Source organism: Lolium rigidum, chromosome 4 (assembly GCF_022539505.1).
Source record: "Lolium rigidum isolate FL_2022 chromosome 4, APGP_CSIRO_Lrig_0.1, whole genome shotgun sequence".
NCBI classification, from domain to species: Eukaryota; Viridiplantae; Streptophyta; class Magnoliopsida; order Poales; family Poaceae; genus Lolium; species Lolium rigidum.
Window position 1 is genome coordinate 57,387,361 of NC_061511.1, and position 26,403 is coordinate 57,413,763.

General features: G+C 46.0%; 2 protein-coding genes across 2 annotated transcripts; both read left to right on the forward strand.

The window, feature by feature from the left end:
- Window positions 1-21,902: 21,902 nt before the first annotated feature.
- LOC124647104 (agamous-like MADS-box protein AGL61) lies at window positions 21,903-22,515 on the forward strand. The gene has a single exon (XM_047187089.1). The coding sequence runs from the start codon at window positions 21,976-21,978 to the stop codon at window positions 22,513-22,515; it is 540 nt and encodes a 179-aa protein (XP_047043045.1). The 5' UTR covers window positions 21,903-21,975.
- Window positions 22,516-23,577: 1,062 nt separating this feature from the next.
- LOC124646564 (protein Rf1, mitochondrial-like) lies at window positions 23,578-26,136 on the forward strand. The gene has a single exon (XM_047186667.1). It carries the CDS (start codon window positions 23,584-23,586, stop codon window positions 26,032-26,034), a length of 2,451 nt encoding a protein of 816 aa, XP_047042623.1. The 5' UTR covers window positions 23,578-23,583; the 3' UTR covers window positions 26,035-26,136.
- Window positions 26,137-26,403: the final 267 nt, after the last annotated feature.

Below are 26,403 nucleotides of genomic sequence, written 5' to 3' on the forward strand. Positions count from 1 at the left end.
GAATGGTGGTGGTGGTGGTCAATTTGGTGTTGTTTTGCAAGTTTTCAAAAAGTTGGTCATCTTCTCTTTAATTCAAAGTCTCCACTTGTCAACACTATACTGGTCAACCTGGTCAACATTAGGTATGGTGGTCAACATGAAAGTTGTTCACCTTCATATGGTCTTGGATGACATGGTCATAGTTGACCAAGTTTGGTTGAAGAAAAGTCAAAGCCAGAGGGGTAAAGAGGGGATCATTTTATAAAATGGTCAAATGACCATTATCACATGTAATGTTGAATTTGAGATTTGCTTTGATTTGATTTTGGTTTCTTTGATGCAATTGTGTTTGTTTATCATATATAAGAGTTTTAAAAACAATAGATCAAGCAATGGTGGCCTTGGTTGAAGATTTGCAAATTTGGCTAAGTGTGTGTGAGTGAATTTTGGGGATTTTCTCCCTATTTGAATTCTCCCCATTTGAGTTGACTTTTGTTGACTCAAATGTGACTCTTACTAGTTTAGAAACATTTTCCAACCATTGAACCCAATTCAAATGGTCTTGCTCAAAGATTTGCAAAATTGGCCATAACACATAAGGGGTGATGTGTTAAATTTTATTATTTTTGTAAATTGTTTCCCCTTGCTTTACTTGTGCATGGGTTAGGTTCAATTTAGGGTTATAATAGGTTGAGAGATGGTTTCCCATCATTTGGTCAAGGTTTAGAGTCCTAGGTCAAAGATTTGGTGAAATGGCTATGTGGCACATATGCCTCTATGCATATGTGGCATTTGATTTTCAATTTGACTTGGCTTGACCCAATTGATGTTGTTGAGTGTTGAAAAGGTATATGGAAGTGATCCATTCATTTACCACAAGTACTAGGGTCAATATTCTTAATTTCCCAAATTTGCTATTTTACTCTCATATGCCTCTATGGCATTTTTAGTTTCTTTTTAATTTCTTTGGAAATCACTTGGAATTGGTTTGATAGGTACCAGGGAAGGTGTATGAAGATTTTACAAACCTCTAAGCCAAGTAGAAAGGCTTAGGGTAAAGTTTTATAAGTATAGCCCTAGGCACATATGCCTCTATCTTATTTAATTTCTTTTTATTTCATTATAACTAATATGGTGAAAAGAGGGGTGAGGTTTAGGGTTTAGTGGGGTTCACAATGGTTCACCACCATTTAGCATAATTAATAAAGGTAGGGTTCAAGATTTACCTATTAGGGCTATATGCCCCCATATGGCTTTTATTTTATTTTGGGTTTCTCAAAGTAGATCCAAAATGATTTCTGGAGAAGATTAGGGTTTAAGGTTTTTCTTATTTGATTTCTTTCTCTTTTATTTTATTGGGTTGGTGACCTTCACTTGATCACTTTAGGGTTTTAGGGTTTAGCACATAAGCATAACAACACTCATCATGGCAAGAGACAAGATTTAAACAAGATCTATATGTATCAATCTTATTTTAATAAAAGTTTTTGTTGGTTCCAAAATTTGGAGCTAGGGAAATTCATTTTGTTTGTTTTGAAATTTTTGGGTTGTTACAAACCCTTCCCCCTTAAACAAATCTCGTCCCGAGATTTTAAGAAAAGTTAGGTTCCTAAGAGAGATTGAGCATTTTATTAACAGGAGAACATACTTGGCAAGGTCTGGGGTGCTTCCTGAGCTTCAGTGGCAGTCATGTGGTAGAGACGACCGTCGTTGTTGTTCTGGTTCCTTCTTCCGGCAAAGCGGCGCTATTGCTGAGCAGGTGCTGCGGTATTGGCGGCAATCCTGGCAAGCTTTTTGGGGCACTTATTGGAGAAGTGACCCACAACTCCACATTCATAGCAGTTGACGGTGGACTTGTCTTTGGGGTTGACGGGAATAGCGTTACTCCCAGTCCTTGGGGCAGTATTGGGGTGGTTGTTGTTGCCATTGGGGTGGTTGTTGTTGTTGGTGCGATTGCCGTTGTTGTTGTTGTTGTTGTTGTTGTGGTTGCCTCCGGGCTTCGGGGGTCCTCCGTTGTTGTTGGTGTAGTTGGGACGATAATTCTGGGTGGTTGGCTTGTGGTATCTTGGGGTGAATCCTCCAGAGGAGTTATTGCGGTACTTCTGGGTATGGTGGGGTCCATTCTGGTTCATCATTCTTCTCTTGCGGTTCTCATTGGCCTGATGCAGCTTTCCTTCCATCTGTATGGCTGAGTCTACGAGGGCTTCCAAGTCAGCGAACGGAATGTTCACCAACACAGTTTGCATCTCGTCGTGCAGTCCGTTCAGAAATCTTTCCTTTCTCTTCTCATTGGTGTCGGTCTCATCCGGGGCGTACCTTGACAGAGTAAGAAACCTGTCGCGGTATTCCACCACGGACATTTTTCCTTGCTTGAGCTCCCGGAACTCGTCTCTCATTTTCTTGATCAGTCCTTGGGGCACATGGTACTTGCTGAACTTCAGCTTGAAGTCTTCCCATGTCATCATCTGTCCTGCATTCATGGCACGGGCACTTGTCCACCAGGCTCTTGCTGGTCCGGCTAAGTAGTGCGTGACAAACAGCACTTTCTCTGCGGCTTCAACTCCCGCAACTTCTAGGTTGTTCTCCATTGTTTGGAGCCAGTCATCAGCATCTAGGGGTTCTTCAGTCTTGTTGAATATTGGTGGGTTGGTGTTCTGAAAGTTCTTTAGCTTTGATCCTGGGTGATCATGATGGCCTTGATTGTTGTTTGCAAGCTGTTGAAGTGCTGCAATGTTGGCTTGGCGTTCAGCTCGTTCAGCTTGCCAATCCTCCAGCATGGTTTGCAACATCTGCATCATGGCGTCTTGATTGGCGCTGCGGGTTGGTGGGGCCATCTGAATATCGAGGTAGATGATAAGATAAGAGGAAAATTTCTATGGTTTGTTTTGTTAAATTTTAAAAAGTTCACAATTTGAATTTTTGAGTAGTGTTGCGGGGGTACAAACCAACAACACTTTTTCATTCATACCAAGCATCACACATTACAAATCTAACACACCGTTGGTTTGAAGAACCATTCATCGCTCTACGATACAAGGGGGATCCTGATACAACTCACACCTACTTAAGTGCTGGGGTGGTACTACTCTTCCGGTTGGATTCTTCTTCTTCACGGGTGGGGTGCTTGGCGAGAGGCGAGGGCGTTGTCCAAGTCCCTGCGGGTTTTGTACTGCCTGAAGTCCTGAGGTGCTTCATAGGGGTTCATCTTTGGTTGTGATGGGGGCATGGTCATCGGTCTTCCCATGGAGTCATGTCTTGGGTAGTAGATGAAACGAGTGTTCTTGATCTTGTCCTCATTTTGTCCACACAGACGGGAAATTGCTTCTTGCATAGCTTTGTCTAGTCCTTCCTTCCAAGTGTTTCCCGTTACAGTAAAACCATATGGTTTCCCATACCGGGGCATCAAGCTTCCTTCGTAGATCAGTAGAAACGTCCCACTGAGGTGGTTCTCCTAACTGAGCCTTGAGGGGTATTCCGAAGAACTCGGGATACGGGTGTCCTAGATAGTCCACTAGTTGCTTCAACTCCTTTTCGAACCTTGGGTCGCCTCCGGAACCAAGCTGATAGGACTCCCATTGGTACTTCATCTGTGAGCAATTAGGATAAGTAAGTTAAAGAAGTAGTCAAGTGTGCAACATTTTAGGTAGTGCTACAAAGAAAAAGTAGAGCATGAATTTCTCATTTTGTAAAAGATCTCAAGGATAAGGGTAAGAATAAGTTTTTTCACAAATATTCACTTCCTTTGTTTTGAAGCTAAGTTTTTCAGACGTCCATTCTAACTAGGGTCTCCTAAGGTCAACAATGGCTCTGATACCAAGCCCGAGTCCTCGGAGGAGGACCCGGACCTCCGCGCCGCGCTGCTCATCTCGGCGGCGGAGGAGGACGCGAAATGGCCACACCTCCATGCGGCCATTCGAACCTCCGAGATGGAGGAAGCGGCCCGGCAGGCGGTGGAGGAAGCCGAGCTCTGGGAGCTCTACGCCCAGGCCCGCCAGGCGCGACGGGAGGAGGACGAAGCGGCGCGGCGGGAGGAGGCCACGCGCCGCGCGGAGGAGCAGCGGCGGCAGGAGTCTCGGTGCCGCGCGGAGGAGGAGCGGCGCCAGAAGGCCAGGCGCCGCGCCTGGTAGGAGAGGGAGCAGCGCCGCTGCTCCGTGCGCCGCCGCGACCTCGGGTGGCTCCGGACCTCCACTCGGCCTGGGAGGAGGCCCTGTGGTCTCCGTGGCCGGAGTCCCCGGCGCGCTCGAGCCACAACAGTGCCTCGCCGCCCGGGGACGTCGTCCACGACGCCGACGACGCCCACAGGGGCTAGGCGGCGCACCGGCGGCCACCGCGCCGCCGACCAAACCCTAATAGAGGGTTTTTAGTTTAAATTTTAAAGCCCATATAGAGGGTTTCTTTTGTTAGTTATTTGCCCAAAATAGAGCTATGTACAAATTTGCCCAAAATAGGGCATATGTTTAATCAAATTTTGTTTAAATTTGCAATTTAAATTTCTTTTTTCTATTTCTTCGAATCTGCACTGCGTCCGCGCGTTGGGCGCAGCGTGCGACCCAAACGGACACGCGGACGCGGGCCGCTGTCCGGGTGTCCGCTCGGCCAACCAAACGGCCCAAAACGGACGGCCCAGCGCGTCCGTTTGGGTCGCCCGGTTGGAGATGCCCTTAGACCCGAAGCATGGCAGGTGCTCCTGGATGGCCCGAGTCGCATGACTGTGGCTGATGGCGCTCCGTGAGTCAGATACTATTTTGACTTTGGTATTGCCCTCATTCCCGACACCACCCATTTCCAAAGAAAATTCCATATATCCGGTCAAGACTGATGCAAACAACTGCCCCATTTCCAAAGAAAATTCCATATATCCGGTCAAGATTGATGCAAACAACTGCAAGTACTAGAGGCAAACTAAGCTAGCAAACATCCATCCGTTACTTTATAGACCGACGCAAGAGTCATTAGCTGGCCAATTAGTAGTACTCCCATGCATCACAGTAAAAATGATTTGGCTTTAAGAGAAAGAAACCCAAAGCGTTGTTTTTCTACTAGAAGTGATTGTGTGCACGATACCAAATTACAAATACGGAGATTCAAACTTGGACGGGTAGGGATGCATCAGCCCGTCCCAACCACCGGGCTATGGCTCGTTTCACCCATGCATCGCAGTAGTATCTGTGGAATCACTAACTCATTCAAGTATGGTACTACTAGTCTTCCGTGGACAGTACTCCGGCACATGATTTTTGCATGCTTCTTGCTAGCGGACTAGTGATGATGACAGATGATCAACAAGCCTGACAAGTCGTTTGTGCTTGCAAATTAATCATGAAAGTAAGATTACATATTCATCCGGAGAGTAAAGGAGAAGCTGCGGTTGATCACGTACGGACGCACGTACGCACCTGCAGAGTAGACGTTCAAAAAAGTCCATTATCCTCAACTGGATATAAATTGCTTGAGGCAAGCCAGTTTTCTCAAACCAAGGCCAGATCGAGCTCTCCTCGTCATATTAATACAGAAGCAGTTTTATTAGGTAATTGAAGGTTCCATCAAATAAATTACAGAGATTGCTCTTGACACATTTTTGAGCTCAAGTTCTTGGCGTGGCAATGCACCAATTTTCTGCCTTAGACCTAATCTACCCGATCGTAGCTGTCAACATGGAGGAGGCGTTGCAGAAAACTCTAGCACGAAAAGATGCCATGGGTTCAGTGGTGGTACCTCCAGAAATCGTGATGTGCGATGGCCAACCCTTGAAGGAAGTACGACTGCCCGAAATCTGCCGCTCGAGGTGAGGAATGGCAAGCTAAGAGCATCTCCAGGAGCTCATCCAAATTTGGTCCTCTATATCTCCATATAGAGGATCATCTATAAAGATTCCTTTTTAGATGTCCTTAGTTTTCCAGCAGATCATTCATAACCAGTACATCTATATTCTCTCTCCTATATTTTAATACTATCCTATAACTACCATTTAACAGATTTCCTGACCTCACCTCCTCCAAACCTCACCTCCGCCTCCTCCATCGGCACCGGCAGGGCGACCTCCCTCGCCGTCCTCCTCTCACCACGGCCACACCCCCAACTCTCCTCCGCGGCGGCGCCCCGGACCACAAATCCGTCCGCCCCACCCCCATGCCCTCCGCCGGCCTCTCGCTCCCTCGCTTCCTCCCGAGCACGGCGCCCGACGGCGGCTCCCTCCCATGCCCTCCGACTCTCTCCTCGTCGCCTGCAGCTTCCAATTCGCGCGGTAGGCGAGCGGAATCGCGTGGTAGGCGAGCGGAATCGCGCGGGAGGCGCGCGGGCGAGGGAGCAATGATCCTGGCTTGGTCACCCAGATGTGGAGGACGCACCCAAGAGCTGGATGGACATCTATCGACCCATGTCCATATACATGTGCTGCTGGAGACGGGTTTTTAGACTCGGTCCTCTATATGTCGTATAGATGTCCATTTGGATGATCTCCTGGAGATGCTCTAAGGAGCAAACGCGTACCAAATCTCCATCTCTCTTTCGGAAAGTCGCAAAATCCCTCTAGATTATTGAATGTAAATTGCAGAAGCCGCCGGCAGAGGTGGATCGAAGAGCATGATGTTGCGTTGAAGTGCGTCGGCTTGGATAGTGGCATGGACCCGAAATCTGGCAGGTGCTCCGGCGTGTTGTGACAGCTGCTGATGGTGTTCGGGGATAGCGTTGGCACCTCAGTATTGCGTTCATTCACGACACCACCCATTCCCAAAGCAAGTTCCATATACACTAGCGAGATTGACGCAAACAACTACTAATACTAGAGGGCCAGCTAAGAGCATCTCCAGTCGCGTCCCCAAAGCGTCCAAAGGGATTTTGGGGCGCGCCGGACAAAAAAATGTGTTCCAGCCGCGTCCCTAAAAACCCATTTTTGTCCGGCGCGCCCCGATACGGTGTCCGGCGCCCCGAGCCCGTCCCCGTCCCACAGGGGACGCACCGGGCACGCCGGACACAACGAAAAGCGAGGCGGGGAGTGGCGGGGCCAACCCGTCAACGGCACAGTTAATTTTAACCTAACCGTCGCCTACCTCGCGAAGGAAGTTATTCGCGCGCAGTGACACACGGCGGCATCTTTGCCTTAATGGCGACAGAGGGGCAGGCGAGACGTCTCGTCGGTGCTGTGCAGCCTCCACGCGTCGCCGGCGTTCGCACGCCACCGCCCGTTCCCGCGCGATCTTCCCGCCTCTTCTCGTCTGTTCCCGCGCTTTCTTCCCGACGCCGGCGTCTATAAAAGGTCTCCCGGCTCATCAATGGTAGCCACCACACCCCGCCGGCAACAAACACAGCCCTCGTCGCTCCACAGCCGTCTCCTCCACCACCAGTGGCAATGGCGAACCGCCCCGGCGATGGCCACTTCCCTCCACCGCCGTCTCCTCCACTTCCAGCCCGCCAGCGGCGTGAGGCACTCGAGGAGGCACTCGAGGAGGAGCGGCGTGAGGCGCAGCACGCGGCGGATCTAGCGGCGTTCTACGCCCCTGCCTCCGCAGCTGAGGAGGACGCGATTGCAGCAGCGTGGCAGGAGCAGCAGTGCGACACCGTTGCGGCGTTCGACGCCTCGACGGGACAAGAGGCGCGACGGCGCCGGTACCGGGAGGAGATGGAGCAGCGGTGGGCTGATGAGTGGCAGGCGCTGTACCGTGAACGGCGTGAGTCGATCGAGCACCGGCGGCGTGAGTCGATCGAGCGCCAGCAGCAGGTGACGGCGGAGGAGCGTCGGCAACGGGAGGCGGCGCTGACGGCGCTATGAGGGAGGCGGGCGGACCAGCTGGCGGCGGAGGCCGACGCGTTTGCGGCGGCGATGATGGAGGCGCCAACAGATGTGGAGGAGGAGGCGCCAATGGAGGAGCTGGAGGCCGAGGCGGAGGAGACCGAGGTGGAGGACGACGACGACGACGAGTTCGAGTGGTCCGACGACGACGGGCCGCACCCGGACGAGACGGCCGATCAGCAACGCGCCCTCGTCGAGTCCTTCGAGTCGGAGAAGAAGCTCCAGGACGACGCCCGTGCCCGCGAAGAGGCGCAGATTCATCGCGCCATCGAGCTCTCCCTCCAGGTGGCGCAGCAGGGGACGGCGGAGGACGCGCGGCGGGAGCGGCACCGTCTGGCCACCGCCGAACGCAAGGAGAGGAGGCGCGCGCAGGAGGAGTTGCGGTGTAGGGGAGGCGGCGACGGGGCGGGGCCGTCGAACGCACCGCCGGGCGGTCAGTAGTCTAGGTTTAGATGAAATCTAGCCGTTTTCATTCAAACTTTGTAATATATAATCAAAATTGAATGAAAACCTTTATTTTCGTGCACAAATATTCATTTGGGGGAGGCGTTTGGGGGACGCGGCTGGGGAGCGACGTCCCCCAAACGCGGCACGAACAAAACACGTTGATGACCCACAAGTATAGGGGATCGTAACAGTCTTCGCGGGAAGTAAAACCCAATTTATTGATTCGACACAAGGGGAGACAAAGAATACTTGAAAGCCTTAACAGCGGAGTTGTCAATTCAGCTGCACCTGGAAACAGATTTGCTCGCAAGAGTTTATCAGTAGTAACAGTTTTATAGCAGTATCAGTAGTGAAATAACAGCAGCAGAGTAACAAAGACAGCAGTAGTGATTATAGTAAACAGCAGGATTAAAATACTGTAGGCACAAGGATGGATGAACGGGCGTTACATGGATGAGAGAAACTCATGTAACAATCAAAGCAGGGCATTTGCAGATAATAATAAAACGGTATCCAAGTACTAATCAATCAATAGGCATGTGTTCCATATATAGTCGTACGTGCTCGCAATGAGAAACTTGCACAACATCTTTTGTCCTATCAGCCGGTGGCAGCCGGGGTTCTAGGGAATCTACTGGATATTAAGGTACTCCTTTTAATAGAGTACCGGAGCAAAGCATTAACACTCCGTGAACACATGTGATCCTCACATCACCACCTTCCCCTCCGGTTGTCCCAATTTCTGTCACTTTGGGGCCTCGGGCTCCGGACAGCGACATGTGTATACAACTTGCAGGTAAGATCATAAACAACGAATATCTTCATGAATCAATAACATGTTCAGATCTGAGATCATGGCACTCGGGCCCTAGTGACAAGCATTAAGCATAACAAGTTGCAACAATATCATAAAAGTAACATCTACGGATACTAGGCACCATGCCCTAACAATCTTATGACTATTACATGACCAATCTCATCCAATCCCTACCATCCCCTTCAGCCTACAGCGGGGGAATTACTCACACATGGATGGGGGAAACATGGCTGGTCGATGGAGAGGCGTCGGTGGTGATGATGGCGATGATCTCCTCCAATTCCCCGTCCCGGCGAGGTGCCAGAATGGAGTTTCTGGTCCTGAGACGGAGTTTCGCGACGGTGGCGGCGTACTGGATGGTTTCTGGCGACTTCGACTATCCCCCGTGCGTTTTTAGGTCGAAGACAATAAGTAGTCCGAAGGAGGGCGTCGGGGGCCAGCCGAGGCCGCCACACACTAGGGCCGCGCGCCCCCCTCCTGTGCCGCGCCGGCCTAGCGTGTGGGGCCCTCGGGCCCCCACCTGGCTTGCCCTTCTGGCTCCGCCAATATTCTGGGAAAATAGGACCTTCCGCATAAATTCCGAGGATTTTCCTGAAAGTTGGATTTCTGCACAAAAACGAGACACCGGAGCGAGTTCTGCTGAAAACAGCGTTAGTCCGTGTTAGTTGTATCCAAAATACACAAATTAGAGGCAAAACAATAGCAAAAGTGTTCGGGAAAGTAGATACGTTTTGGACGTATCAACTCCCCCCAAGCTTAGCTTATTGCTTGTCCTCAAGCAATTCAGTTAACAACTGAATGCGATAAAAGAACTTTCACGAACATATTTGCTCATATGATGTAAATATTCTCATGATATGGCAAGTACTTAAGCAATTCATAATAAGATACATGCAAATAAAATCATCTAATAGCTATATCAATCATGGAAAAGGTACCAACAAATTAATAATAAGCATCATGAATCATGTCTATCAGCAGGATTGCAATGTTCATAAAAGGATATGATAAAGTGGTATCTCGCTTGCCCGTGTTTGTATAGCAAAACATAAATGCTTGGGCACCTTTGAGGTTCATGGAAAGAATGGAAGTGGAGATTTATCAAAGATAAAAGCATCAAAGTTATACCACAATTAATCACATTTTGGGACAAGCATATTATACTAAGAATGACAGTTGCGCTCTTAAGAAAGTGCTCAAAGAAAGGATGGAGACTCAATGTAAAAGTAAAATATTGACCCTTCGCAGAGGGAAGCAGGGATTAACATGTGCTAGAGCTTTTCATTTTTCTAAAGACAGGAGTAAAACTATTTTGAGAGGTGTTTGTTGTTGTCAACGAATGATAATGGGTACTCTAACTACCTCATCAACCGGACTTTCAAGAGCGGCTCCCATGAAATTTTATTTTTGGGTGGCACTCCTTCCAACCTTGCTTTCACAAACCATGGCTAACCGAATCCTCGGGTGCCTGCCAACAATCTCATACCGTGAAGGAGTGCCTTTTTATTTTAGTTTTATTTAGATGACACTCCTCCCCACCTTTGCTTTCTCAAGCCATGGCTAACCGAATCCTCGGGTGCCGACCAACAATCACATACCATGGAGGAGTGTCTATTTGTAAATTTATGAAAGTTAATTAATTGGGGCCGGGAACCCCGTTGCCAGCTCTTTTTGCAAAATTATTGGATAAGAGGATGTGCCACTAGTCCATTGTGAAAGTCCGTCCGGAGTAAATGACAAGATTGAAAGATAAACACCACATACTTCCTCATGAGCTATAAAACATAAACACAAATTGAGAAGCATTTTGAAGGTTTTAAAGGTAGCACATGAGAATTTACTTGGAATGGTTTGAAATGCCATGCATAGGTATTTATGGTGGACACTTTGGAACAACTTGGTTTTCAGGGGTTTGGAAGCACGAGCAGCGTTCCCGCTCAGTACAAGTGAAGGCTAGCAATAGACTGGGAAGCGACAATCAAGAGAGCAGTAACTGTCATAATCATGCTTGCGGCAAAATAAATTAACAGAGGCATAAAAGTGATACAAGAACTCTGAGGTGAAGTAAATCATCGAGGCTTAATTGACTTTGGTTCAGTCATATGCATGCGTGAGCATGTGCCAAGTTGATTCAAAAGAATTATTCAGAGGAGGATACCACAATGTCATACCTATCTATGAATAAAGCAATGCAAGCAAATATTTATGACATGCTACTCATATTAATAAATTGGAGCTAATCATGAGAGAACAAGAACTACTAGACTTTCTTAAATGACATATACCTCACATGAACCAACTAAGCATGCTTACATGGATGAGTATATGTACAAAAATGAAAACAAATAGAGTTCATACCAGCCTCTCACCACAATCAGATTGTCGTAGATCGTCATTATTGCTTTTTCACTTGTGTAGCTTGAATAATATGGAATGAAAACCAAGCTCCAACCATCGAAGACCATTGAACTCCATAATGAACTTTACAAAACCAAAGAAGAACAGCAAATATTTTTGGTGTTTTCGAATTGGAAACAAGAACAAAAGGAAACAAGCAAACAAAGCAAAATCTTTTTGGATTTTCTTATAGCAAACCAACGATAGCAAATAAAGCAAGATGAAAGCAAGAAACCAAAATAACAAATGGTAAAGAGAAACAACAGAAATATTTTTGGTCTTTTTGTGTTTTAGGAAAGAAACAAAGCAAAAACAAGAGAATGAAAACTAGAAGAAACACAGAAAAGCAGGATGGCAGAAATCTGCCAAAACCTGACAGCAGTACAGAAATCGATTTTTACAAAAATCTTCCGTTGCTCAGTTCGAAAAGTGCTCAACTAATGAAAGTTAGATAACAACCTGGGGAACATGCACAAAAATTTGCAACTCAAAATAACGTTCTGTCTGTGCGCACGAATGTTTTTACTAACAATCCAGAATCTGTTTTCAGGCAGCACTTCCCCAAATATCATCTCCCTCTTATTTAGAAAACCACTTAAAGAAACTAAACAAGTATGTGCAAGTATCCAGCAACCATAATATGCAAAGAATGAGTGATGCCGGTATACCTCCCCCCAAGCTTAGGCTTTTGGCCTAAGTGGAGATCAACCCCAGCGAGGGTCTGGGTTCCACGCCGGTGGATCATACATGGCGTAGTCATAGTAAGGTCCCGATGCAGAAGAAAAGCGTGAAGGATCCTCATGCCCAACTTGTTGATGCGAAGAACTTGCTGCATCGGATGACGAATTGAGGTGTTCCTCGGCCTCCTCCGTGTTGTCTCTTGCACGATGGCCTCCTCCCTCTATGTATGCATTCAGTGCACCTTCCGTGACTGACCAATCCTCCCTGGAATCAAGGTTAAATAGAACAGGTGCAGGCAATCCTACTAGTTTTTCAGTTTTCTTAGTTGTTCTCCAAGTTTTCTTGTAAAATGTTATTCTGTAAGACAGGTTACTCAAATTGGATGAGTCAGAAACAAATTCATGTTTAATCATGGAGACTATGTCAAGTTTCTCTATGGGAAGCTGAATATCGAGATGGTGAGGTTCTACACCATGCATAGCTAATAAACGGGAGGCGATGAGACCTCCACAAAATCCGCCCTTCTCACGGTTAGTGGCAAGTCTAGAAGCTATCAAAGCACCCAAATTATAGGTCTTATTTCCTTGCAATGCAGCAGCTAGAAAAGCTAAATCCTGGATAGATAATTTACTTCCATTCTTTCTAGCTAGAACGCACTTGGTGATGAAATAAGCAAAGTAGCGAATAGCTGGGAGTTGAATGCTACTGATTTTACCACCATCCTCTGAGAAGCTTCTTCCATGACAAATCATCTTGAAGAGGCCCAAGAACTCTTGCGGCGATCCCCTTATCTTCTCGCATGATCCCCATTGCGGCACTCTAATTGCTGCACAAAAATGAAAGATCGAGATGTCGCCTAGAGGGGGGGGGGGTGAATAGGCAATTACAAACTCTTGCGGATTTGTCTTGTAAGAATGCGGAATTAAACTATCGTTTAGTTTACAAGCACAAACCCTAAATATGCTATGCTCAACTAAGTGTAACAATAGCAACTAGAGCTAAGCAAGATAGGCACAAGATATATGTAGCACAAGTGATAGCAAGATATATATACTTCAAGCACGATGGCTATCACAAGGAAAGAGAGCTCGGGTATAGAAATAACCGAGGCACGCGGAGACGAGGATGTATTCCCGTGTTCCCTTGCTTTGCAACAAGGTACGTCACGTTTGGAGGAGTGGAGGTCCCACGAAGGATTCCCCGCGCCACGAAGGCTCACCCTATTCTCCGAACCACACCCACGAAGGATAATGGCCCTTTCCTTATGGTTAGCTTTTCCTCCGCTCCGGAGATGGCAAGCTCCACAACCACTTCACAAGCTCCACGAAGGAGAAGCCCGGGCCCCTTCACAATCTTCCACGAAGAGATCACCGGGACACCAACCAAGCCAACTAGGAGGTCACCCTCCAAGAGTAACAAGCTCATGGTCTCTCACTCGAACAAATCGTGGTGGAGAGCTCAACACTATGCAATGATGCAAAGCAAGAACACCGGAGGTGTTCAAGTCCTTCACACTCAAATCCCACCAAAGCAACGAATGCTAGGATGAGATTGGAGAGGAAGAACAAGGGGGAAAGTCAACTAAAGACTCCAAGATCTAGATCCCAAGAGATTCCCTCACTTAGAGAAGAAATGGTTTGGTGGAAGTGTAGATCTAGATCTCCTCTCTCAAATCCTCAAATATGAGCAAGAATCATGGGGGGAACAAGAGAGGGAGCAACTTCTTCAAATGCAACAATGGAGGTGAGAGAAAGGGGAAGAAGTTGTGAGCTCAAGGTGGAAGAAAGGTCTATTTATAGCTAGGAGCAAATAAAACCGTTGGGAGGAAAAAGACAAGAAAAAGGCAAGAAAAACGGGCAGAAAAAAGTGGCCCAGCCGGTTGCCAGGCCGGCCGACCGGACTGGGCGCTGAGGAGTCCGGCGGCCCGTCCGGTCCGACCGGCCCAGCAACCGGGCGAGGCTGGCGAGCGCACTGAGCGGCAGTTAGGCGTGGGGGCGCGCGGTTCCTGGGCTGCGCAGGCCGCGTGGGCCGCGCGAGGCGGAGGCGGCCCAGCGAGGCATCCGGTCAGGCCGGGGGGTGCGCCGGGCAGGCCGGTTGTGGACCGGGCCTGCGGCCGGTCATGGGCCAGAAGCCCCTGGACACAGCCCGGATGGCACCAGTGCCGGGTCCGGTCGCGGACCGGGTGGGCCGGTGGCCGGTCCGGTCAGACCGGCCGGTCGGCTGGCCCCTTCTTTTTCTTTTTCCTTTTATTCTTTTCTCCTTTTCCTTTTTCTTTAATAACTAATGCTCCCGAACTCCGATTGACTTGAAACCAATTTTGTTGGAAAGGTAACGACGAATAGAACCCCACCGTCTCAGAACATTTTAGATGATTTTAGAGAGGGAGTCTCCCACCGTCAAGAAACGGTGAAGACGTCCAAACTCGAAAACGCAATAGAAGATGCATGCGGATTCCGTTTTCGATGAACTTGGGCTTGTTGTAAAGCTAGCAACAAGCTCAAGAACCTCACACAGAGAAACACCAAGAAGCAATAAGGATATGCAAAGTATGCAAAGGATTGAGCTCCCTAAGACGATGTGATCAAGTTACTCAACCGAAAGCCCCTCTTAATAGTGCGGCTATGTATCCTATAATCCGGTCTCCCATCAACCACCTTGAGACCGGTAAAAGGAAAACCTAGCAAGGCCATACCTTTGCCTTGCGCATCCCGCTTGATCTTGATGATAGCTCTTCAAGCTCCACTCAAGCCGGAATGCCTCACTTGATCATTGTTGCTTCGTGAAGACTCACAAATGCTCCCCCATACACCATGATGGGAAAGCTCTATTGATGCACATCTTCACATGTCCATTATCACCAAATGGACGGCAAGCTTCAAGCATGTGATCCACTTGAGATGCTCATCTTGAACTTGCCCGACTTAACCTTGTACCTTCTCATACTCTCATAAGATAGAGCATGGCTAATATTGAGTTCCACATAAGAACTCCATCTTCATTTCTTCTTCTTGATCATATCACATATGTATCTTCAAACCGATGATCTTGATGCCAATACACAAGGTATACCTTTATCTTCATGGCATCCATACTTGAATCCAACACATGGAATACAAGTAGTACCTATGGAATATTCCTTCATATAAACTCAATGAAAATATTAGTCCATAGGGGTTGTCATTAATTACCAAAACCACACATAGGGGCAATATACCCTTACAAAAAATCATTGAATGGCAAGTTGACAGTTTTATTATAAATTTTGTACCGAACCATGGGGTTAGATCGCGACCAATTGAATTCAAAATCCTGCACTACAGACATAGTCAATTTTGCATATTGGCATGGTTCACCAACAACAAAATCATCCAACCCTGCACGACAGATTAGACTTTGAACATCTTGCAAGATTCCTGCACTTCTCATAAAGTCAACGCACGGATAGTAAGAGGGGTATACTCCTTCTTCGCGGTGAACTCTCATAACCTGTTGCACCTCCAATTCTTGTTGGTTGAGTTGGTGCCTACTCCTTTCTATTTTCTGAAATTTTTCAACAAACAATATAAAATTTGATTTGGTGACATATAATTGAGGAAAACTATCATAGGAACTTGCTAGAGTACTAATCATGCATCAAAACTAGTTTCTACCACTTAGAACAAGCATGCAAGCTCACTAAACATGTTACCTACAGCAGCAAAATATTCAAGATATAGTCCATCAAACAAAAGTTTACTTGGATAATCGGAGGAGTCACATACCGGAGAGCAAATGTGCCAAATTTCAGACAGAAATCTGGGCTGAGCAAAGAGATCGAGAAATCTGGAGCTCTTGAGCAAAAACGCGAGTGAGAGGAACCTGGTGCGAGTTTTTTCGGGAGAGAGAGTGCAATGAGTGAAAGAGATGAAGAAGTGGGGCAAGGAGGGGCCCACATGCCAGGGTGCCGCGCCCCCCTTGCTGGCCGCGCCGGCCTGTGGGGTGCCACCCTGGGGTGCCCCACTGGTCATCCCCAGGTGTTCCCAGGTGTCTCGTCGAAAAATAGGACCAATGGTGTAATTTTTGCGAATTTTTGAAAACTTTGAAAAATGCACATTTCTGGGTGTTAAATTTATTATTACTGCGAGAAAAAGATTTTGAAATCTCTAATTAACTAAAGAACTTTGCAAAACAAAAGTGCTACAGCAAGTAGATCAAGTGGAGGAAGAAAGAAATGTTGTTTAGCTCTTCTATGCATATGAAATGTACTTGTTAACAAGGTTGATCAAGTCTTGCCACCAAATAATTTTACATGTCACAAGAAGAAATAAACCTCAAATCAATCATATTACCTTATATTGTATTGATACGGATCCAATCATAATAGTTTGATATCCCTCTTTGAGATCATATATAGGACAATCAATAACTTCCACTTTGACGGTTCTTGAACTGGAAATTGTATTAACTCCACATATTTTATCAGTCTTCTTGGGGAAATAGACAGTATGTTCCTTGTCATCAACATTAAAAGTGACTTTTCCTTTATTGCAATCAATAACAGCCCCTACAGTATTAAGAAAGGGTCTCCCAAGAATAATGGACATATTATCATCTTCAGGCATTTCCAACACAACAAAATCAGTTAATATCAAGCAGTTTTGAGTAACTTGAACAGAAACATCCTCACATACACCAACAGGAATAGCAGTAGATTTATCAGCCATTTGCAAAGATATATCAGTCGGTATCAACTTATCTGAATAAAGTCTCTTATAAAGAGAAAAAGGCATCACACTAACTCCCGCTCCCAAATCACATAGAGCAGTTCTAACATAATTATTCTTGATGGAACAAGGAATAGTTGGTATACCTGTGTCGCCAAGCTTCTTTGGAACCTTACCATTGAAAGAGTAATTAGCAAGCATAGTGGAAATCTCCTCATTAGGAATTTTCCTTTTGTTAGTGACAATATATTTCATATACTTTGAATAAGGAGGCAATTTAATTGCATCAGTCAAAGGGATTTGCAAGAATAAAGGTTTCATCCAATCACAAAATTTATTATAGTATTTTCTTCCTTTGATTTTAATTTCTTAGCAGGAAAAGGCATTTGCTTTTGAACCCAAGGTTCTCTTTCATTACCATGTTTCTCAGCAATAAAATCTTCTTTAGTGTACTTTTTATTTTTAGCATGCTTTTCAGGTTCTTCTTCAACCTCTTCTTTATCGGGAGTATCATTCTTATCATTATCTTTATCATGTTCATTACCACTTTCGGTTTCAAGCATCGAAATAGAAATACTATTAGGATCATTAACAGGTTCAGAGGATTCTACAACATTTTTATGTTTCTTCTTCTTTTTCTTAGATGGAGCACTAGTTTCAATTCGTTGAGAATCTTGTTCAACTCTTTTGGGATGCCCTTCAGGATATAGAGGATCCTGGGTAGAAACACCGGCTCTAGTTGTTACTTCATAAGCATGTTTTTCTTTAGAATTATTTTCCAACAAGTCATTTTGCACTTTAGTGAGTTGATCAATTTGAGTTTGAACCATATGAAAGTGTTTAACAAGCATCTTAACATCATTGGAGGTTCTCTCCACAATACCATGCAATTCACTAATAGCTTGAGAATTTTCCATTAAATGATTCTCTATTCTCATATTGAAATTTTCTTGCTTAACAATATAATTATCAAACTCATCTAAGCATTGTGCAGGAGGTTTTGAATACGGAATATCTTCTCTAGTAAAGCGTTCAAGAGAGTGTACCTCAATCATGGATGAAGGGGGAGTTATCTTACATAAATCTTCTATGGGAGGTAAATTCTTCACATCTTCAGAGTTTAATACCCTTCTCCTTAAGAGACTTCTTAGCTTCCCCATATCTTCATCATTTAATTTAATCATACCCCTCTTCTTCAAGTATCGGTGTTGGGGTTGGTTCAGGTGTAGTCCAATCATCATGATTCCGGCCTATTTTAGCCAATAATTCTTCGAGCGTCGTCCGGAGTTCTTTTCCCGAAAACACAACCAAGCACAACTATCCAGGTATGCCCTAGACTCAATGGTTAGTCCACTATAAAATATATCAAGTAAATCATGCTTTTCCAAATCATGTTCAGGCCGAGCTCTAATAAGAGAGCAAAATCTCGCCCAAGCTTCAGGTAATTTCTCTCCATCTTCCTGGTCAAAATTATAAATTCTCTGCAAAGCAATATGTTGACCACTAGCAGGAAAGTATTTTCGGAAGAAAACATCAAGCAATTCTTTTGGACTATTAATAGAATCAGGTGGCAAACTATTATACCAAGTTTTAGCGTTATCCTTTAATGAGAATGGAAAAATTTTAGCAACAAAATAAGTACGCTTCTTAGCATCATCAGAAAACAAGCTACTCAGAGTAGATAGCTCAATCATGTGTTCAACAGCACTTTCTTTTTCAGTACCACAAAAGGGTGTTTTCTCAACAATAGCTATATGAGATAGATCAAGAGAAAAATCATAATCCTTATCCTTAATGTTTATAGGAGATGTGGCAAATTTAGGATCGGGAGACAGCTTTATATCTAACGAAGTATGTTCTGCAAGCAACTTTTTAATTTTTCTTGCATCAGTAGTAGCATTGCATTTTTCAATAAAATCATCATCAAGTTCCACATAATCTTCATCAAGATCATCACTAGAGTATTCGACAGACTCAGGTGAATTAACAGGTGTAGCAGCATTTTCATTAGGAGTTTCAGTATTTTCAATTTGTCTAGACCTAGCAATTGCAGCATCTAGAAAAGATCCTAACGAATCATCATTATCAAGCACAGTAGAAGCATCATCAAAATTATAAGAGGAATTTTCAGATTCAGCAGAAGTACCAACATTTGAAGCTTGTGGTGGTGAAACAAGTTTACTTATCACAGATGGTGAATCAAGAGCAGCAGAGGTACTCGCAGTTGTACCTTTTCTTGTAGTGGATGGTAATATGGCGACCTTAGTATCGCGAGGTTTACCCATGATGGAGAATTTGCAGCGAACAATATCAATCCAAGTGAACTTCCAAATAAAGCTATGCTCCCCGGCAACGGCGCCGGAAAATAGTCTTGATGACCCACAAGTATAAGGGATCGCAACGGTCTTCGCGGGAAGTAAAACCCAATTTATTGATTCGACACAAGGGGAGACAAAGAATACTTGAAAGCCTTAACAAGCGGAGTTGTCAATTCAGCCGCACTGGAAACAGACTTGCTCGCAAGAGTTTATCGATAGTAACAGCTTTATAGCAAGTATCGATAGTGAAATAACAACGAGCAGAGTAACAAAGACAACAGTAGTGATTATAGTAAACAACGAGGATTAAAATACCGTAGGCACAGGGATGGATGAACGGGCGTTGCATGGATGAGAGAAACTCATGTAACAATCAAAGCAGGGCATTTGCGGATAATAATAAAACGGTATCCAAGTACTAATCAATCAATAGGCATGTGTTCCATATATAGTCGTACGTGCTCGCAATGAGAAACTTGCACAACATCTTTTGTCCTACCAGCACGGTGGCAGCCGGGCCTCTAGGGAATCTCATCTGGATATTAAGGTACTCCTTTTAATAGAGTACCGGAGCAAAGCATTAACACTCCGTGAACACATGTGATCCTCACATCACCGCCTTCCCTCCGGTTGTCCCAATTTCGTCACTTTGGGGCCTCGGGTTCCGGACAACGACATGTGTATACAACTTGCAGGTAAGATCATAAACAACGAATATCTTCATGAATCAATAACATGTTCAGATCTGAGATCATGGCACTCGGGCCCTAGTGACAAGCATTAAGCATAACAAGTTGCAACAATATCATAAAAGTAACATCTACGGATACTAGGCACCATGCCCTAACAATCTTATGACTATTACATGACCAATCTCATCCAATCCCTACCATCCCCTTCAGCCTACAGCGGGGGAATTACTCACACATGGATGGGGGAAACATGGCTGGTCGATGGAGAGGCGTCGGTGGTGATGATGGCGATGATCTCCTCCAATTCCCCGTCCCGGCGAGGTGCCAGAATGGAGTTTCGGTCCCGAGACGGAGTTTCGCGACGGTGGCGGCGTACCGGATGGTTTCTGGCGACTTCGACTATCCCCCGTGCGTTTTTAGGTCGAAGGCAATAAGTAGTCCGAAGGAGGGCGTCGGGGGCCAGCCGAGGCCGCCACACACTAGGGCCGCGCGCCCCCCTCCTGGGCCGCGCCGGCCTAGCGTGTGGGGCCCTCGGGCCCCCACCTGGTTGCCCTTCGGCTCCGCCAATATTCTGGGAAAATAGGACCTTCCGCATAAATTCCGAGGATTTTCCTGAAAGTTGTATTTCTGCACAAAAACGAGACACCAGAGCAGTTCTGCTGAAAACAGCGTTAGTCCATGTTAGTTGTATCTAAAATACACAAATTAGAGGGAAAACAATAGCAAAAGTGTTCGGGAAAGTAGATACGTTTTGGACGTATCACACGTCCCTCAAACGCTCGATCCGGCGCGGTTTGAGGGACGGTTTAGGGGACGCGACTGGAGATGCTCTAAGCTTGCTACTACTGTATTGAGCAGAAGAGCTAACAAATACTCATTTGTTACTTTATAGATGGATGCAAGGGTATACAGGGACAGACTTCAACTCAATGCATATAAACTCAACTAGACGGACCATCAATGGTTTTCTCGCAGTCTCGCGTAGAGTCTCCTGACGTCGTCCACCGCCACGTCCAGCATCGCCCGGTCCCTCTGCCTGACCAGAACCCTCCAGCACTGCATATGGATCAACATTTGATTCGCATGTAAATCTCCACATCCTACGTGCTATTAAGTTGTTTTAGCATAAATCAACTTTTTGCGCAGCCTGTGTAAAACGACAAATTTAGTGCTAGAATAAGGCATTTATCGAGACAATTTTTTCTTTTTACACAGGGAACAAAAATATCGATTTTCATCGAAACTTTGTGGGCGCACATAGAATGTGTACATATACGTGCCAAAAAATCTTTACATCTTTGAACAATTCAAAATTTATTTTTGATAAAGGGAGCTTATGCACCTGAGATCAGAAATTCATTTCCAATTCATATGTTAGAAAACAAAATGTTCACGGGTATTGGTGTGGATTCCAGAAAATGTTAACGGGTTAAAAAAGAATATCCAGTAGGTTCAAAAATATGTCGCTTTAGTTCGGAAAAATGTTCATTACTTTCTTAAAAAGCACATGGCTCAAAAAATGCTTCTGCCGGATTCATAAAAATATTCACCGGTTCAAAAACATTCAAGATGTGTCTAAAAATGTTCATGAGTTTGACGAAATGTTCATGGGTTCGAGAAAACGATCAAGTGCTCAAAAAATTAAATTGCCAACATTCAAAAGAATATTCACCGGTTCGGAAATTCTTCAGGAGTTCTGAAAAAGTTCCCAGCGTTCAAATGTATTTCCTTGCTGGTTCAGAAAAATCATGGGTATGGAAAAAATAGTTTTTGTATTTAGAAAATGTTCAAAGGTTCAAAGTTTTCATTTCTCTTAATAAAAATTAAAAAGGCATGAATGTAAAATAAAAAATGATTATTTTTAAAACAATAAAATATCTAGCATGGCATGGCTATAGCTGCTACAAGGAGTACAGACTCATTTTCTTATTTGTCAGCTTTTTTTAGTATTTTTTTAGCGGAGTTTTTTTAGCAGATCTTGTTGTAAATGGGCCGGCCCGGCTCTACTTCGCTTGAGACTGCGCCTCGCTTCGGCGCCGCCCCCATCGATCCCTCCCTCTCCAATTTCGATTCGCAAGACCAAGATTTGCTCCCTCCTCAGCTCAAATCCCCTTCCTCCGCTCGACCGCTCTGTCGCTCGCGAGCTCCGGCGATGGCCAAAAAGACGGCGGGGCGGCAGCGGATCGACACGACGAAGCTGATAGAGGACCGCGCCCAGCGGCAGGTGACCTTCTCGAAGCGCCGCCCGACGCTCTTCGCCTACGCCGCCGACCTCTCTGCGTGCTTCGGCGTCGACACGGCCGTCGTCGTCTTCTCCGAGAGCGGCAGCGCCTTCGCCTTCGGCAGCCCCTCCGTCGACGCCGTGCTCCGCCGCCACAAAGACGACGGCAGCGAGCCGCTCCCCGGCGACGCCGCTCTTGATCTCGGCGACCTGGCGGCGAGGCGGCGGGAGCTCAAGGAAGCCGAGGCGCTGGCGGCGGCGGAGAAGGCGCGGATGAAGGCTATCGGAGGCAAGGTGAAGCTGGCCGTGGCGGAGGCGGGGAGGGCGGGGTGGTGGGAGGCCGACGCGGGGGCGCTCGGGGAGGCGGAGCTGCCGGAGTTCGAGAGGGCGCTCCGGAAACTCAGGGACGCCGTCCGCTGCCTCGTCGACAAGAAGGCCGCTCCGTTGTCCGCCGCCGACGCGCCTGCGTGAACCAACCCTGGTGTTCGGCTTCTCTTGATTCTTTCTTTGTTCTTGGTTCGAGGTAGAACCGAGATCGACTGATTCTTGATTTCCCTGGCCGTTCTTGAAAATCAGAAAAGCTTATTCTTTTTTCAATTTTCTTGGAAGAACTAGTCTCCTGTAGAACGTAGGATGAACAGAGTTGTGCCACACAGAGGCACCAGCAGACGTGTAAAGCTTTTGACTTGATTCAAGAAACAAATACAGTATTATTACAGGTAGCTAGTTGATCAAGGAAACTGCCGAGTGACAGAATTAGTAATGCATGATCATATTTGATTGTTTGTTTAGCATTCATATTTGTTTGTTTATTTGATGTTGTTTCCAACAGTTTGTCACGCCCGTCTAAACTTATACTGCTTGGGATCGAGTGCTCAGTCCTAGGGAGTGTGGTTCTTGGTTCTTGATAGTGATTCCTGTAGTATATATCAACTGTTTCTTGATTTGGTCGTCAATCTTGAAAAGCACAGTGCAACCTGAGCACATATTCTTCTATTCTGCCTTTTCTTGCCTGCCTGAGTTCCAAAACATGGTATAAGCCGTAGAACCGTGCCATTTGTGTATTATTTACTTAAGCGTATCAATGTTTGCAGGCCAAGAATTTGCAACCTCACAAGATGTGCAAGCCCCTTTTTAAGTACGACGAATCAAAAGATAAAACATGCTTCATGAGCATGTTGCCGATATTGAAAGCCCCTTTTTTTTATGTTAAACAAGAAGTCAGAATCATTGATATGTTGATTCCAGAGCACAAGCACAACATCATTGTGTGCCAAAAAAAAATAAAAGAAAATGGAGACAATGCTAAACTGAGCCTGTAAAGCCCAAAATAACCTGCCAACACAGCGTCCAGCGGAAGTGAGCCTGGAGGAAAACATCGTCGCATCGTCTCGCCGGTAGGGAGCTCGCCGCGCCGGCCACCGCGGCCGCCGGGGGTGGATCCCTGACGCTGGACGCACCACTCCGCCTCGTGGGTGGGGCTGGGCTGCCCCGCCGCTGTAGATTACGCCGATGCCTCGGCTCTACTCCAGCACGCCGATGTCCCGCATCCACCTCCGCCTCCGCCGCCGCTTGTCCTCCTCCTCCAACTCCACCTCGCTGGCCTCACCCTCCTGGTCTCCCCAGGCCGCCTTTGCTTCGGCCACAGAGCGCGTCCGGGCTGGCACGCTCAGCCCAGAAGACGCACACCAGCTGTTCGATGAATTGCTACGGCAGGCCACTCCGGTTCCCGAGCGCTCTCTGGATAGCTTCCTAGCCGCCCTCTCCCGTGAGCCAGAATCTACAGCCTGCAGAGATGGCCCCGCCCTCGTCCTTTCCCTCTTCAACCGTGTCTGTCGAGCAGAAGCCGGCATGCAGGTGGCGCCGCCCACAATCTTCACGTACGGCATCCTCATGAACTGCTGCTGCCGCACTCGCCGCCCGGAACTAGGGCTTGCCTTCTTCGGCCGCCTCCTAAGGACAGGCCTGAAGTCAAATGAGACCGTCACCAGCACCCTCCTCAAGTGCCTCTGCTACGCGAAACGGACAGATGAGGCTGTTAACCTGTTGTTTCATCCGATGCCTGAGCTCGGCTGTGTGCATAATGCCTTCTCATACTCCATTGTCCTGAAGAGCTTATGCGACGAAAGGAGGAGCCAGCGAGCACTTGACCTGCTGCAGATGATCGCAAAAGAAGGAGGTACCTGCTCCCTCAACGTGGTGGCATATAACACCGTCATCCACGGTTTCTTTAAGGAAGGAGAAGTAGGTAAGGCATGCACTCTATTCCATGAAATGATGCAGCAAGGGATCGTGTCAGATGTGGTCACGTATAGCTTGGTTATTGATGCGCTGTGCAAGGCCAGAGCAATGGACAAGGCAGAGTTGTTCTTTTGGCAGATGGTTGACAACGGTGTTCAACCAAATGTAGTGACATGTACTGCCATGATCCATGGATATACCACTTTGGGCCGGTGGAAGGAGGCAACTAAGATGTTCAGAGAAATGACAAGGCAGGGTCTTATACCAGATACTGTTACTTGGAACTCATTCATGGCCTCCCTTTGCAAGCATGGAAATACCAAAGAAGCTGCAGAAATTTTCTATTCCATGGCTGCCAAGGGCCAGCAGAAGCCAGATATCTTCTCATACTCTATTCTGCTTCACGGGTATGCCTCTGAAGGATGCTTTGTTGATATGATTAATCTCTTTAATTCAATGGCAAGCAATGGTATTGTAGCCAACTGCCATGTTTTTACAATATTAATTGATGCATATGCTAAATGCGGGATGATGGATGAAGCTATGCTCATATTTACCGAAATGCAAGGACAGGGCGTGAGTCCGGATGCCTGCACCTATTTATCTGTAATAGCTGCACTTTGTAGAATGGGTAGGCTGGATCATGCTATTGACAAATTCAATCAGATGATTGCTATGGGACTACAGCCAAACGCAGCTATTTATAACTCCTTGATTCAGGGTTTTTGTTTGCATGGTGATTTGGTGAAAGCTAAGGAGTTGGTTGCTGAAATGATGAAAAAAGGTATTCCTTGTCCCAACATTGTATTTTTCAGTTCAATAATGAACAGCCTATGCAAAGAAGGAAGGGTTATGGATGCACACAATATCTTGAACTTGGTTATAGATGTAGGCGAGAGGCCTAATGTTATTACATTTAGTTCACTGATTGATGGATATTGCTTAGTTGGCAAAATGGAGGAAGCATGCAGAGTACTTGATGCCATGATATCAGTTGGCATTGAGCCTGATGTTGTTACATATAGTACACTTGTTAATGGCTATATGAGAAGCGGGAATATCGATGATGCGTTAAATATGTTCAGCAAAATGTTGCATAAGAGAGTTAAACCTACTACTGTCACATATGACATCATACTGGATGGGTTATTTCGTGCTGGGCAAACTGTTGCTGCAAAGAAAAGGTTCCGAGAGATGATCGAAAGTGGAATAACAGTGCACATTTCCACATACAGTATAATCGTTGCAGGACTTTGTAGAAATAATTGTGCTGACGAAGCAATCACCATGTTCCAGAAATTACGTGCAATGAATGTGAAGTTCGATATTGCAATATTCAATACCATTCTCAATGCAATATACAAGGTTCGGAGAAGAGAAGAAGCTAAAGACCTGTTTGCTGCAATTCCAGACAGTGGGTTGGTACCTAATGCTTCTACTTTTGGAGTTATGATACAAAATCTTCTAAAAGAAGGATCAGTGGAAGAAGCTGACAATATGTTTTTATCAATGGAGAAGAGTGGTTGCGTTCCGAGCTCTCGCCTTTTAAATGATATCGTTAGACTATTATTGGAAAAAGGTGAGATAGTTAAGGCTGGAAATTATATGTCTAAAGTTGCTGGCAAGAACATCTCACTTGAAGCTTCAACTACTTCGTTGTTGATTTCTCTGTTTTCAAATAAAGGGAAATATCAAGAACAAATAAAATTGCTCCCTTCAATGTACCAATTTTTTGATGGAGTCAGTTGATGCACTGGAGCAGCAGATAAAAGTTTGGCGGGGTTTCGAGATCCTTCTCGACAATGAGAACATGTGTTCTGTTCAGTCGGCTCACCATGATCGAGTTGGGTGGTAGTGCCACAGTGGTGGTGCATGGCTACAAGGCGCACACTCTTTGGACATCGCCCCTTCACACTGTCTCCACACACAAGGTTTGAATCCAACCCTTTCTCTTAGTGATATATGCGATGCTAGTTTCCCTGGAACTTTTCTTTTATATTCTTCTCTTGCTGTTTTCAGATCTTCATTTTGGTGTTTATTAGTTAGTTGTCTGTGCCAATCTACACCAGGTCATCTGTGCTAGTTATTGAACTAGATTCCCTGGTATATCTAATATGA